General features: G+C 41.2%; 1 protein-coding gene across 1 annotated transcript in view; it reads left to right on the top strand.

The window, feature by feature from the left end:
* The window catches only part of LOC125417195 (natural cytotoxicity triggering receptor 3 ligand 1-like), a 46,130-nt gene extending 32,691 nt beyond the window's left edge, over positions 1-13,439 (top strand). Inside the window, exons 6-7 of the mRNA XM_087908537.1 lie at positions 11,221-11,296; positions 12,983-13,439. Coding sequence (XP_087764663.1) covers positions 11,221-11,296; positions 12,983-13,013 — 107 coding nt within the window. The 3' untranslated portion in view covers positions 13,014-13,439. The remainder of the gene's footprint in view (positions 1-11,220; positions 11,297-12,982) is intronic.
* The last annotated feature ends 1,034 nt before the right edge of the window (positions 13,440-14,473 follow it).

The following is a 14,473-nucleotide window of genomic DNA, read 5'->3' as shown; positions in this document are numbered from 1 at the left end:
GATGAGGGAGTGACAGAAGCTGACCCCGATGATGGCTAAGGTTTCCTACAGATACACCAAACTCTTAGGCTAACACAGTACTGCAGATATGATTTTCTTGGAAGGGGAAGTTTTGAGCTCATATCCTGGGCTTCCCTGATTGTGGCTCTGGTCTTTGGTGGGGTTGACCCTGTTAATGAAACACATCTCCACCAAAGATCCCAAAGGTAAGGGATGAATAGGGTCCCAGGAGGATGTGATAGGTGTGTCTGCCAGGTGAGCTGTGGATGTTTCTTCAAGGAGATGGATTGTTCTTAGAGTAAGGACTAGAAGCATGTGTGGGTGTAAATCAAATAGGTTCTATGTGTTCAATTTTTGTCCGGGTGTACATGATATTATATGATGTAGTCTAGAACTCATGAATCTGTGTGACAGATTGTCTTTGATATTACTTAGACCATGTTTTATATCTCATATATATCTTCCTCTCTTTTCTACCTTTTTCCACTTCTTTTTTCCTTTTGCGTTTATTTATGTTTGTATATGTATATGTGTGGGGACATGCATCATGGTACATGTGTGGATGTCAGAGGACAACTTTGTAGAGTCACTTCCCTCCTTTTGTGGATAGGAGGGACCCAATTCAGTCACCTTAGCCTACTGAGCCATCTCACAGGCCTTGAATGTGTTATGTTGTCTAGGATGATCTTGAACTGCTGATCCTCCAACTTTCACCTCCAGAAGGCTGGAATCATAGGCATGTGCATGTCACCATACCTGGCTTTATGCCAGTGCTGAGACTTAAACCCAAGGTTTTGTGCATGTCAGGCAAACACTCTACCAATGGAACTACATATCCATCCTCCATATTTTTTAAAATATATTTTTATTAATTAATTATTTTTTTCCAGCCTGATCACAGTTATCCCCCCTCCCTATTCTCCTCCAAGTGCCTCACATAACCTCCTTCATTTACTCCTCCTTCCTCTTCAGAAAAGGGCATGTATATCAGCCTCCATGTATATCAGCCGGCCATGGTATGCCAAGTTTCAGCAAGATTAGGCACCTTCTCTTTTATTAAGGCTATACCAGACAGCTCAGCAGGAGAAAAGGGTCTCAAAAGCAGGTAACAATCAGAGCCAGCTCCTGCTTCCAGTATTAGGAGATCCATAAGAAGACCAAACTACACAACTGTCTCACATAAATGCATTAGACTTAGGTCAATCCCATGACCTGGTTGGCAGGTCAGTCTTTGTGAATCCCAATGAGCCCAGGTTAATTGATTCTGTAGTTTTCTTGTGGTGTCCTTGACCCCTCTGCCTTTCGTAATCCTTCCTTCCCTTCTTGCATAGGGTTTCCCAAGGTCTGCCTAAGGTTTGGCAGTGGGTCTCTCCATCTGTTTTGGTCTGTTGCTGGGTGAAGTCTCTCTGATGACAGTTGAGCAAGGCAACAATCTATAAGACAACAGAATATCATTAGGAATCATTTCCTTGACATTTTTTCCAGTCATGTTTGGTTTGATCCTAGGTCTCTGGGCTATCTAGCCTCTGGATCCTGACCCGCCCCAGGCAGGGTCAGGGCGAGCGCTTTTGTAGTATGGGTCTCAAACTGGACCAGTCATTGGTTGGCCATTCCCATAATTTCTGCACTACTTTTACCCCAGTATATTTTATAGGCAGGACAAATTGTAGGTCAAATGTTGTGTGACTGGGTTGGGGTCCCAATCCCTCCACTGAGAGTTTTGCTTGGTTACAGGAGATGGCCAGTTCAGGCTTTCTATTCCCCATTGCTAGGAGTCTTAGCTAGCTAGGGTCACCCCCATAGATTCCTTGGAGTCTCTAAGGCACTAAGGGTTACAGTCCACAAGATTATATAGTGAGATTTCAATTGTCAATTTAGACGACAACACACGGAAATACACATTCTGATGGAGACAAGCTCAGATGCAAGGTGTTCGCAATACTGTCCTTTGAATGGTGGCTTCTCTTGCTGTAAATCCCTTGTGAAGACATATAGTGGGGCTTGTCCCAAAACCTTCAGCAGTGTATTAGTCAATTATTGGGCGTAATTTCTCCTATGTGCTGGGATATATGGTGACTTTTTCCCACACTCTGGGACCCTGGTCACACAGTCAAAAACCTTTGTTCCCATAGTCAAATCTCTGTTTCATTCCCTGATGCAAACTTATAAGTCTGATGCAAACCCACAATTATCTTTAATGGCAGGACATTTGGCTAGCAAAAGAGTCCTTCAAATATAGCTTGTTTGGAACCTGCACAGATATGCCCAGGACAAAAACTATGTTATGTCTCAGTTTGTTGAGTCATAGCCCTCCCAGTTAAGATTTATCTGCGCCCTGGATTTATACAGGGTAGTATGGGATATGGACATGGGAAATATGCAACCCCAGTTAACCCCACTCTAACCCTAATAACCTAAATCCTAGATTATTAACCCTAAGGCTATTAATACTCCATACTTACTTTCACCTCAGTTTATTGATACAAGATCTTAGTGTATGAAATCAACTGTTTGTGTCTTAACCCCAAAAGATATCAAGAAAAGGTTATTGATCAGTTGACCAGCTCCAGAGAAAAGTAATCCTTTTCACACAAGCGCCATGGAAACAAACATCACCATTGGCCCTGGGTGGCTTGAAGATGTCAGGTCCTGTATTTTTTTAACCACATAACTATGATTACCTTTTGTTCTTTTTTTAATTTTAAATATTTTTTTATTTTTATTTTTCCATTCAAAAATTTCCACTTCTTCCCCTTCTCCCATTCCCCTCCCACTCCCCCACTTGCCCTCCTCCCTCCCCCACCAGTTTTAAGAGAGGGCAAGTTACCCTGCTCTGTGGCAAGTCCAAGGCCCTCCCACCTCCATCCAGGCCTGGTAGTCCCAGTAGACTAGGTTTTCAAAAAGCCAGTTCATGCAGTAGAAACAAGTTCCAATGCCTTTATCAATGGCTTCTCGGTCAGCCCCCATTGTCAGTCACATTCAGAGAGTCCGGTTTGATCACATGCTCGTTCAGTCCCAGTCCAGCTGGATTTGGTGAGCTCCCATTAGATCAGGCACATTGTCTGGGTGGGTGGACGAATGCCTCTCGGTCCTGACTTCTTTGCTCATATTCTCCCTCCTTCTGCTCTTCAACTGGACCTTGGGAGCTCAGTCCAGTGGTCTGATGTGGGTCTCTGTCTCTATCTCCATCCATTGCCAGACGAAGGTTCTATCTTGATATTTGAGATATTCATCAGTGTGACTATGGGACAAGGCCAGTTCAGGCATCCTCTCCTCTACTGCCAAAGGACCTAGCTGGGGAAATCCCCGTGGACACCTGGGATCCCCTCTAGAGCCAAGTCTCTTGATAACCCTAAAATGGTTCCCTTAATGAAGATATCTCCTTCCCTGCTCCAACATCTGCCCTTCTTCCATCTCAACCCTCCCACTCCCCCAAGCTCTCCCCAAACCTTCCCTTCTCCCTTCTCTCTCCCACTCTCCCCTTTCCCCAACCCCACCCCCATGCTCCTAACTTTTGCCCAACGATCTTGTCTGCTTCCAATTTCCAGGAGGATCTATATATGTTTTTCTTTGGGTTAACCTTATTATTTGGTATCTCTAGGCTTGTGAACTATAGGCTCAATGTCCTTTGTTTATGGCTAGAGTCCACTAATGAATAGGTACATACTATATTCATCTTTTTGGGTCTGGGTTACCTCATTCAGGATAGTGTTTTCTATTTCCATCAATTTGCATGCAAAATTCAAGATGTCATTGTTTTTTTTACAGCTGAGTAGTACTCTAATGTATATATGTTCCACATTTTTAAAAAATATCTATTCTTCCATTGAGGGGCATCTAGGTTGTTTTCAGATTCTGGCTATTACAAATAATGCTGCTATGAACATAGTTGAATAAATGCTTTTGTAGTATGATTGGGCATCTCTTGGTATAGTCCCAAGAGTGGTATTGCTGCATCCTGAGGTAGATTGACTCCCAATTTCCTGAGAAACTGCCACACTGATTTCCAAAGTGGTTGAACAAGTTTGCATTCCTACCAGCAATGGATGAGTGTTCCCCTTACTCCACATCCTCTCCAGCAAAGGCTATCATTGGTGTTTTTGATTTTAGCCATTCTGACAGGTGTAAGATGGTATCTCAGAGTTGTTTTGATTTGCATTTCCCTGATCACTAAGGAGGTTGAGCATGACCTTAAGTGTCTTTTGGCCATTTGAACTTCTTCTGTTGAGAATTCTCTGTTCAGTTCAGTACCCCATTTTTTAAATTGGGTTATTTAGAATTTTAATGTCTAGTTTCTTGAGTTCTTTATATATTTTAGAGACCAGACCTTTGTCTGATATGGGGTTGGTGAAGATCTTCTCCCATTCAGTAGGCTGCCTTTTGGTCTTAATGACAGTGTCCTTTGCTTTACAGAAGCTTCTAAGTTTCAGGAGGTCCCATTTATTCATTGTTGCTCATATTGTGTGTGCTACTGGGGTTATATGTAGGAAGTGGTCTCCTGTGCCCATGTGTTGCAACCTACTTCCCATTTTCTCTTCTATCAGGTCAGATTTATATTGAGGTCTTTAATCCATTTAGACTTGATTTTTGTGCATAATGATAGATATGGATCTATTTTCATTATTCTACAGGTTGACATCCAGTTATGCCAGCACCATTTGTTGAAGATGCTTTCTTTCTTCTATTGTATAATTTTGGCTCCTTTGTCGAAAATCAGATAGTCATAGGTTTATGGGTTAATATCCGGGTCTTCTGTTAGATTCCATTGGTCTACTTCTCTGTTCTTATGCCAATACCAAGCTGTTTTCATTATTGTATTTCTGTAATGGACTTTGAAGTCAGGGATGGTAATGCCTCTGGAAGTTCCTTTATTGTATAGGATTGTTTTGGCTATCCTGGGTTTTTTGTTTTTCCATATAAAGTTGATTATTTTTCTCTCAAGGTCTGTGAAGAATTTTGTTGGAATTTTGATGGGGATTGCATTGAATCTATAGATTGCCTTTGGTAGAATTGTCATTTTTACTATGTTAATCCTGCCAATCCAAGAGCATGGGAGATCCTTCCATTTTCTGGTATTCTCTTCAATTTCTTTCTTCAAAAGAAGAAAGTTTTTAATCAAATAGATCTTTCACTTCCTTGGTTAGTGTAACCCCGAAGATACTTTATGATATTTGTGGCTATTCTGAAAGGTGAAGTTTCTCTGATTTCCTTCTCTGCTTCTCTATCCTTTGTGTATAGATGGGCTACTGATTTTTTTTGAGTTGATCTTGTATCCTACCACATCACTGAAGGTATTTATCAGCTGTTGGAGTTCTTTGGTAGAATTTTTTGGGGTCACTGAGTACACTATCATATCATCTGCAAATAATGAAAGTTTGACTTCTTCCTTTCCAATTCAAATCCCCTTGATCTCCTTATGTTGTCTTATTGCTATTGCTAGAACTTCAAGCACTATGTTGAAGAGATATGGAGAGAGTGGACAGCCTTGTCTTGTTTCTGATTTTAGTGGAATGGCTTTGAGTTTCTCTCCATTTAATTTGATGTTATCTATTGGCTTGCTGTATATTGCTTTTATCATATTTAGGTATGATCATTGTATCCCTAATCTCTCCAAGACCTTTATCTGTAGATTCATAAAAAGAGTTTGGCAATTACTCTTCTGTTTTTATTATGTGAAACACATTAAGGAGTATAGGTATTAGATATTCTTGAAGTTCTGGTAGAATTCTGCATTAAAACCATCTGGTCCTAGGCTTTTTTGGTTGGGAGGCTTTTTATGACAGCTTCTATTTCCTCATGACTTATAGGTCTATTTAAATTGTTCACCTGGTCTTGATTTAATTTTGGTATATGGTACTTATCTTTAAAAAGTCCATTTCTTTTACATTTTTCAACTCTGTGACATATAAGCTTTTGTAGTAAGACCTAATGATTCTCTGAATTTCCTCAGTGTCTGTTGTTATGTCCCCCTTTCCATTTCTGATCTTGTTAATTTGTGTGTTCTCTCTATGCCTTTTGACTAGTTTGGATAGGGGTTTGTCAATCTTGTTGATTTTCTCAAAGAACCAGCTCTTTATTTCATTGATTCTTTGGATTGTTTTCTGTGTTTCTATTTTGTTGATTTCGGCCTTCAGTTTGATTATTTCCAGTCTTCTACTCCTCCTGGGTGAGTCTGCTTCTTTTTTTTCTAGAGCTTTCAGCTGTACTGTTAAGTCTCTAATGTGACCCCTCCTTTTTCTTTTAAATGTGGGCACTTAGTGCTATGAACTTAACTCTTAGCAGTGCCTTCATAGTATCCCATAGGTTTGGGTATGTTGTGTCTTTATTTTCATTGAGTTCAAAGAAGACTTTAATTTCTTTTTTTTATTTATTCCTTGACTTGGGATTGTTCAATAGTTGACTGTTCAGTTTCCATGAGTTTGTAAGCTTTCTGGGGGTAGAATTGTTGTTAAATTCTAACTTTATTCCATGGTGATCTGATAAGACACAGGTGGTTACTAATTCTTTTTTGTATCTGTGGATGTTTGCTTTGTTACCGAGTATGTGATCAATTTTCGAGAAGGTTCCATGAGATGCTGAGAAGTAGGTATATTCTTTCCTATTTGGGTGGAATGTTCTATATATGTCTGTTAAGTCCATTTGGTTCATTACATCTATTAGTTCTCTTATTTCTCTGTCTGGTTGACCTGTCTATTGGTGAGAGAGGAGTGTTGAAATCTAATATTAGTGTGTGGGGTTTGAGGTGTGCTTTGAGTTCTAGTAATGTTTCTTTTACATATGTGGGTGCTTTTATATTAGGGACATAGATATTCAGGATTGAGACTTCATCCTGATGAATTGTTCCTGTTATGAGTATAAAGTGTCCTTCTCCATCTCTTCTGATTGATTTTAGTTTGAAGTCAATTTTGTTAGATATTAGTATAGCCATACCCGCTTGTTTCTTAGGTCTGTTTGATTAAAAAACCTTTACTCTGAGGTAATGTCTGTCTTTGTGGTTGAGGTGTGTTTCTTGTAAACAACAGATTGTTGGAACCTGTTTTCATATCCATTCTCTTAACCTGTGCTTTTTTATAGGTGAATTGAGTCCGTTGATATTAAGTGATATTAATGACCAGTGGTTGTTAACTCCAGTTATTATTATTATTTTTTTGGTGGTAGAATTTGTGTGTTTCCCTTCTTTGAGTTGTGCTGGTAGAGGGTTGTTAGATGTCTGTGTTATTATGGGTGTTGTTGGCTTCCTTGGGTTGTGGTTTTCCTTCTAGTACTTTCTGTAAGGCTGGGTTTGTGGCTACGTATTATTTAAATTTGTTTTTGTCCTGGAATATCTTGTTTTCTCCATCTATGGTGAAAGAAATCTTGGTTGGGTATAGTAGTCTGGGCTTGTATCCATGGTCTCTTAGTGTCTGCAGAACATCTATCTAAGACCTTCTGGCTTTCTTGGTTTCCATAGAGAAGTCAGGTGTAATTCTGATAGGTTTACCTTTATATGTTACTTGACCATTTTCCTTTGCAGCTCTTAATATTCTTTCTTTATTCTGTATGTTTTGATTATTATATAGTAAGGGGATTTTTTTTGATCCAGTCTATTTGGTGTTCTGTATGCTTCTTGTACCTTCATAGGAATATCCTTCTTTAGGTTGGGAAAGTTTTCTTCTATAATTTTGTTGAATATATATTTTTTTCTGGGCCTTTGAGTTGTAATTATTCTCCTTCTTCTACCCCTATTATTCTTAGGTTTGGTCTTTTCATGGTGTCCCAGATTTCCTGGATGTTTTGTGTTAAGAATTTGTTGAATTTGCTATTTTCTTTGATCAATAAGTTTATTTCCTCTGTAGTATCTTCAGCATTTGAGATTCTTTCTTCTATCTCTCGTATTCTGTTGGTTTTACTTGTCTCTGTAGTTCCTGTTCATTTACCCAGATTTTCCCTATCCGGTTATCCCTTGGTTTATGTTTTCTTTACTGCCTCCATTTCAATTTTCAAGACTCAAACTATTACCATTACCTGTTTGATTGCTTTTGTTGGTTTTCTTGGGTATCTTTAAGGGATTTATTAATTTCTTCAGACTTTTGTTAGTATTCTCATCCATTTCTTTAAGGGAGTTTTTCACATCCTGTTTAAGGGACTCTATCACTTTTATAATGTTATGTTTAAAGTCGATTTCTTCTTCTTCTTCTTCTTCTTCTTCTTCTTCTTCTTCTTCTTCTTCTTTTTCTTCTTCTTCTTCTTCTTCTTCTTCTTCTTCTTCTTCTTCTTCTTCTTCTTCTTCTTCTTCATTAGGGTGTTCAAGTCTTCCTGTTGCATGTCCACTGGATTCTGGTGATATCATGTTGCTTTTCAGGTTTTTGGAGGAATTCTTGCATTGGTGCCTGCCCATCTCTTCCTTCAAATGCAGTCGGGCGAGTCCTAGCATCTTGGTCCAATCTTTGCTGTGGCTGACTGTGTACTTGAGGGTTTTTCTTGGTCTGACTTCTCTTAGAATCCCTCAGCACTGGAGCTGGCTCTCAGATCCCCTCCACCCTGACGTAGACTGTGGAGGTGGATCTAATGACCCCATAGCTGGAAAGGAGTGCTTGGGGGAAAGATGGGATGGAGTAACTAGAGAAAACCAGTATCTGGGGAGACAACTGGCTGAATGGTCAGGAATGTTTAGGGAATTGGAGGGGGCCTGTACTCCATTCCTGGGGTGGCCGACAGGCTGGCCGAGTACACACTTACCCCTCCAGATGGATCTCCTGGTACAGGAGCAGGACCTCTTGCTGGCCAAGGACCTCACAGACAGTAGGGCAGGCTTGGTAGGTGCAGGTTCAGGGGAACAAAGAAACCCCTGCAGCAGTAGCACTCACCACTGTGTCCCCAGGCCCTCAGCCCCAAAGCAGGCTGAGTTGGGGGATCCTAGGACCAGGCAGATGGAAAGGGGTACTTGGAGGCAAGCTGGGATGAAATACATAGAGAAAGCCAGTAGCCGGGGAGAAGCTCCGCTGAGTGGCCAGAAAGTTTAGGGGATTGGAGGGTGTCTGTACTCCATTCCTGGAATGTTCAGCTGCCCGGGCAGGCACACACTTACCCCTCTGAATGGACCTCCTGATACAGGAGCAGGGCCTTTTGCTGGCCAAGGACCTTGCAGACAAAAGGGCAGGCTTCGATTACCTTTTGTTCTAACCACTTAGGATAAACAATGCAGTTCTTAAAGCTGAGAGGTCCCCTTTAGTCAGCTAACGTTTGGTGAAAATGCTAATGTGAGACAAATGTTGTACGTTTTTTTTTCTTCTGCAATTCACGCAGGTTGACATGGCTACCCTGAAGCTGTTCTCAGAGACTGGCAGGGACAGCTGAGAGAGTGCCTGGAGAGAGACAGTGCTGCTGCATTCCCCCTTTTCACATTTATCAGTGTTACACTTATAGCTTAATTAGCCACACTTAGGAATGTAGTATAGTACACAAAGTCCCCTTTTCCCTTATCAGAATTTAAAGTTCCTTAACTGACCTTTTAGAGTTGCTAGGGTATCTTACCAGTCAGCCATGCCTCCCTTGAGCCATAAAGTAAACTGACAGTAACTGGTTCATGCAGACCTTTTCTGTTTTATGATCCTTAGAAATTCAAGCCTTCTAACCTTGCTGTTTCCAGAGAATTTTGTGTGTGTGTGTGTGTGTGTGTGTGTGTGTGTGTGTGTTTGTGTGTAAACTGGAAACTTTGTGGAATGGCGGGACAATAAAGAGACTGATTTGGAGCAGCACGTATTAAGAGATAGTTATTAAGAGTTGCTGGTCATGGTGTCTCTTCACAGTAAAAGAAACCCTAACTAAGACAGTCTTTCCCTTAATTTCTTTAAGAGATTCTCCCCCCTCCCCCATTTCCACGTTAAGGACCTCTATCATTTTTGTAAAGTTATTTTTAAGGTCATTTCTTTTTGTGCTTCAGCTATTTTGGATTGTTCAGGTCTTGCTGTTGCAGGATAGCTTGGTTCCAGTGGTGCCATGTTGTCCTTTCTGTTATTGATTGTGTTTTTACACTGGTGTTTTGACATCTGGGTTTGGGATGATTGTAGATCTAGGTGTTGATTTCTACATCTGTCTTTGTTGGATGGGCATTTTGTTCTTTGGTTTCTGTTTCCTCTCTGATCTTCTGGCCTAAGTAGTCAGAGGCTCTGGTGACTAGTAAATCTTCAGGTCCAGTAGGGTGCCTCCACAGGGTTTTGGGTGGCTTTGGGTTCTTATATCTGACTTGGCCCCAGGTAAAGCTGAAGTCTTCTTCTGAGTTTGTAGACTGCAGTATGGAGTTCAAGGAGCGTGTGTGGTCTGGGTTTGTTAGGCAGACTTTAAGGAGTGTTAGGGGATAGTGGGTGGTATCTTACCTGGGGTCTCTTGGACCAACCTGTTTTCTGGTAAAGTTGTAGGGACTGTAGGCCAGAGTATGGAGCTCAGGGGATGGGGTACTTGGGTCCCTAGATCTGGTCTGGCCTCAGGTAAAACTGAAGTCTTCTTCTGAAGTTGTAGGCTGGAATATGAAGCCCAGAGAAAGCAGGTATCTTCCTTCCTTCCTTCCTTCCTTCCTTCCTTCCTTCCTTCCTTCCTTCCTTCCTTCCTTCCTTCCTTCCTTCCTTCCTTCCTTTATCCATGACAATGTTTGTAACCCAACTGTTCTGAACTCACAAACCCCTAGGCTCCATCCCCTCTGGGCTGGACTGACAGGAGTGTACCACCATGCACATCATTATTATACCATACTTCAGCTGTGCTAAATGTTTTGGCGTTCGAAGATGTCTGTGATAAGGATGGTGATGCTAGTACATGGCAGAGACTGGGAAGTTGACCTCTGATAAGAAATGGCATGGGCTATACAGATTTTTAGCGTCAGTCCTGTGGTGTCTTTGATCCTTGTCAGTAGGTTTTCTCTTAGTGTTTGCATTGATTACTATTCCTGTTGCTGCCTTCAGATACTCCTACAAAGGCAACTCAATGAAGACAGTTTATTTTTGGCTTACCATCGAAAGGTCCAGTCTACTTAGGCGGGTGAGTGATGACAGCAGGTTCTTGAGGCAGGTGGTCATCAGCGCATGTGTGGTCAGCCAAGAACCTTTGAACAGTACCATCCACAATTAAAGTGAATCCTCCTACCTCAGTTAACCTAATCTAGAGAATCCTTTACAGATGTGCACAGAGGATTGCATCAAGTTGACAGGATTACATCATAACATCTTTATCTACCTCTTTCTCCAGGAACCAAGGATGTGCACTTTGCCTTTTTTGCCTTTTTGGTTCTACTGCTTCCTGCAGCTTACACTCTTTGGAGATGGTAAGAACCTTCAAGACTTGTGCCTTGAATTTGATTAGAGTCACCAGAAAGTATCAGGGAGTCTGGAGATGAGTGCTGGGGTGTTCTGTGTTGTTTCCTGAGGCTGTTTTAGGAAAGAGTTTTCTCTTCTGGTCTTTTATTTGTGACTCTGGGGAAGAGGATTGTGGAGCCTCCCCCTATCTGTCCACAGGATCCCACTTTCACTAATTCATTTCCACTGCGAATTGCACCTCAGCTTATTAGTTGAGACCAGGGCTTTGAACTACACGTAGACTGAAGTGTTCTTCTACACATAAAATTCTTAGTGGAGAAAGTCATTCCCCTCATTGTTCATGTTTTGTTAACACCTTAGAGGGTTAAGTGACCATAAGTTTTCAGTAGATTGACCAACAATTTCTAACTCCTTGTTAGATGTTTCTAAATTAAATCTCAGACTATCACCCAAACAAAGGAGTCAGTATAACTGCTTTAGACACTCAGGACAGCAGTGTAAATATGTTGGTTAGAATGTTCTAGGTATTTAAATGGTGCTTAGTTATTTATGGGCCCACCAAGGCAAAATCTTTTTTATATTGCTTTATAAATAATGCAATTCAAAATTTCCACTTCCTCCCCTCCTCCCATTTCTTTCCTGCTCTCCCACTTACCCTCCTCCCTCCCCCTCTAGTCCTAAGAGAGGGCAGGGTGCTCTGCCCTGTAGGAAGTCCAAGACCCTTCCCACTTCATCCAGGCTTAGGAAGTTATGCATCAAAATAGACTAGACTCCCAAAAAGCCAGTACATGCAGTAGAGACAAATCCCAGTGCCATTATCATTGGCTTCTCAGTCTGTCCCAATTGTCAGTAGCATTCAGAGAGTCAAGTTTGATCCCATGCTCGTTCAGACCCAGTCCAGCTGAATTTGGTGAGCTCCCATTAGTTCAGGCACATTGTCTCAGTGGGTGGACCAACCCCTCGCCGTCCAGACTTCCTTGCTCATATTCTCCCTCCTTCTGCTCTTCAGCTGGACCTTGGGAGCCCAGTCAAGTGCTCTGATGTGGGTCTTTGTCTCTATCTCCATCTGTCACTGGATGAAGGTCCTATGGTGATATTCAAGATAGTCGTCAGTCTGACTATGGGACAAGGCTAGTTCAGGCACCCTCTTCTCCACTGCCCAGGGTCTTAGCTGGGGACATGCCCGGGGACACCTGGGAACCCCTCTAGAGCCAGGCCTCTTAAGGCAAAATCTTTGCAAGGTTAATACTTCTCACTGCTTTGCATTAGGAGAACTGGGATAGTCAGTCAAGAAAATAAGGACTATGGGAGCTTCAGGGATGGCTCAGCGAATAAGAGCCCTTGATGCTCTTGTAGATGTCCTGGGGGTTTACTTCCCAGCACCCACATGGTGGCTCATGACCTCTTAAAACTATATTCTGACTTTCACAGGCTCATGCATACACATGGTGCACATAATCTCATGCAGGTGCACACAGCACTTGTATAAACATACACACAGACATACAATACAGAAGTAAGTTTGTTTTTAAAAAAGAAGAAAACAAAGGCTGCTAATGTAACACAACTCTTTTCTGGGACTTATTTCCCTGGTGTTGCTGAGCCAATGGGAGACCTGTGTATAAAACTGTGTACAAATGTTTCTTGTGATGCTGATAATTGTTTTATCTTTTCTTTCTCTTACTCTGATCCAGGTACTCATCACAATTTTGCAGGAATACTTAACTGAAGAAGGTGCTGTCTTAGGCTTTTATTGCTGTGAAGAGATACCATGACCAAAACCACAGCCACTCTTGAAAAGATTTAATTGAGGATGGCTCATTTGCAGTTTCAGAGGTTCAGTCCATTATTGATGAGAGATTCCCCTCTGTATGCTGTGAATATATTTTATTACCATTGGTTAATAAAGAAGCTACTTTGGTCAATGGCTTAGCAGAATAAAGCCAGGCAGGAAATCCGAACAGAGATATAGACAGAGAGTAGGCGGAGTCAGGGAGATGCCATGTAGCTACTGAAGGAGAAAGACACCAGAACCTTACCAGTAAGTTAAAGCCTGTGGCAATACACAGATTAATAGAAATGGGTTAATTTAAGATGTAAGAGCTAGATAGAAACATGCCTGAGCCATTGGCCAAGCAGTGTTGTAATTAATATAGTTTTTGTGTGATTATTTGAGTCTGGGTGGCTGGGAAATGAATTACACATTATGATCATGAAGGGGAGCATGGCAGCAAGCAGGTAGATGTGGTGCTGGAGCTGAAAATGCTACATCTTGCAGTCAACAGGAAGTTGACTGCCTGTCACACTGAGGGAAACTTGAGCAAAAGAGACCTCAAAGCCTGACCCCACAGTGGCACACTTCCTCCAACAAGGTCACACCTCCTAATAGTGCCACTCCCTTTGGGGGCCATTTTCCTTCAAACCACCACAGACACTAAGTTTATGGCTCAGCCTAGATCTTTGCATGATCATTTTTTCTGTCTCTGTCTTTCAGTGTCCTCCTCAAGTAGATGGTCCCTTGACTTGGGGCTCACCCTCTCCTTTTCTCTTCTATTGAAAATAGACTCTTTTATCATATAGCATATACTGATTATGATTTTCCTCCATCTAATCCTTCAAGATCCTCCCCACTTCCCATCCAATCTGAATCTGCTCCCATTCTGTTTCTCATTAGAAAAAGAATTGGTTTCTTAGAGATAATAGTGAAATACGACAATATGAAATGTATTAAGGTAAAACAAAAACTAGCACATCAAAATTTGTCAAAAGAAACCAACAGAAGGAAAAGGGGACCCAACCTTTTTTTACTTGATGTTCGCTAAGAAGACTTAAACTGTAAATTTAAAAGATCAAATTTTAGGATTCTTTTTAAAAGTGAGATACTTAATCATGAAAGCACAGCATGCTAAAACTAACAATGAAAATAGTCTGAGGGGGATATTTCCAGCTCTAAATATCTGCATTATGAGATCAGGGAACTTTAACATAAACAACTTAATGGTACACTTTAGGGCCTTAAAAAAACAAGATCAAGTCAAACCCCAAATTAATAGCTGGAAATAATTAAGATCAGGGCAAAGATCAATCAAATGGAAATGAAAAAAAATTTCAAAGAATCAAAGGAACAAAGAAATTGTCCTTTGTAAATCCGAGCAACAAACCCTTACCTAGACCAACCAACAGAA

The sequence above is a fragment of the Myodes glareolus genome, chromosome 7, assembly GCF_982192425.1.
Source record: "Myodes glareolus chromosome 7, mMyoGla1.1, whole genome shotgun sequence".
In the NCBI taxonomy this organism is placed as follows: Eukaryota; Metazoa; Chordata; class Mammalia; order Rodentia; family Cricetidae; genus Myodes; species Myodes glareolus.
This window is presented reverse-complemented; position numbering and strand designations above follow the sequence as displayed.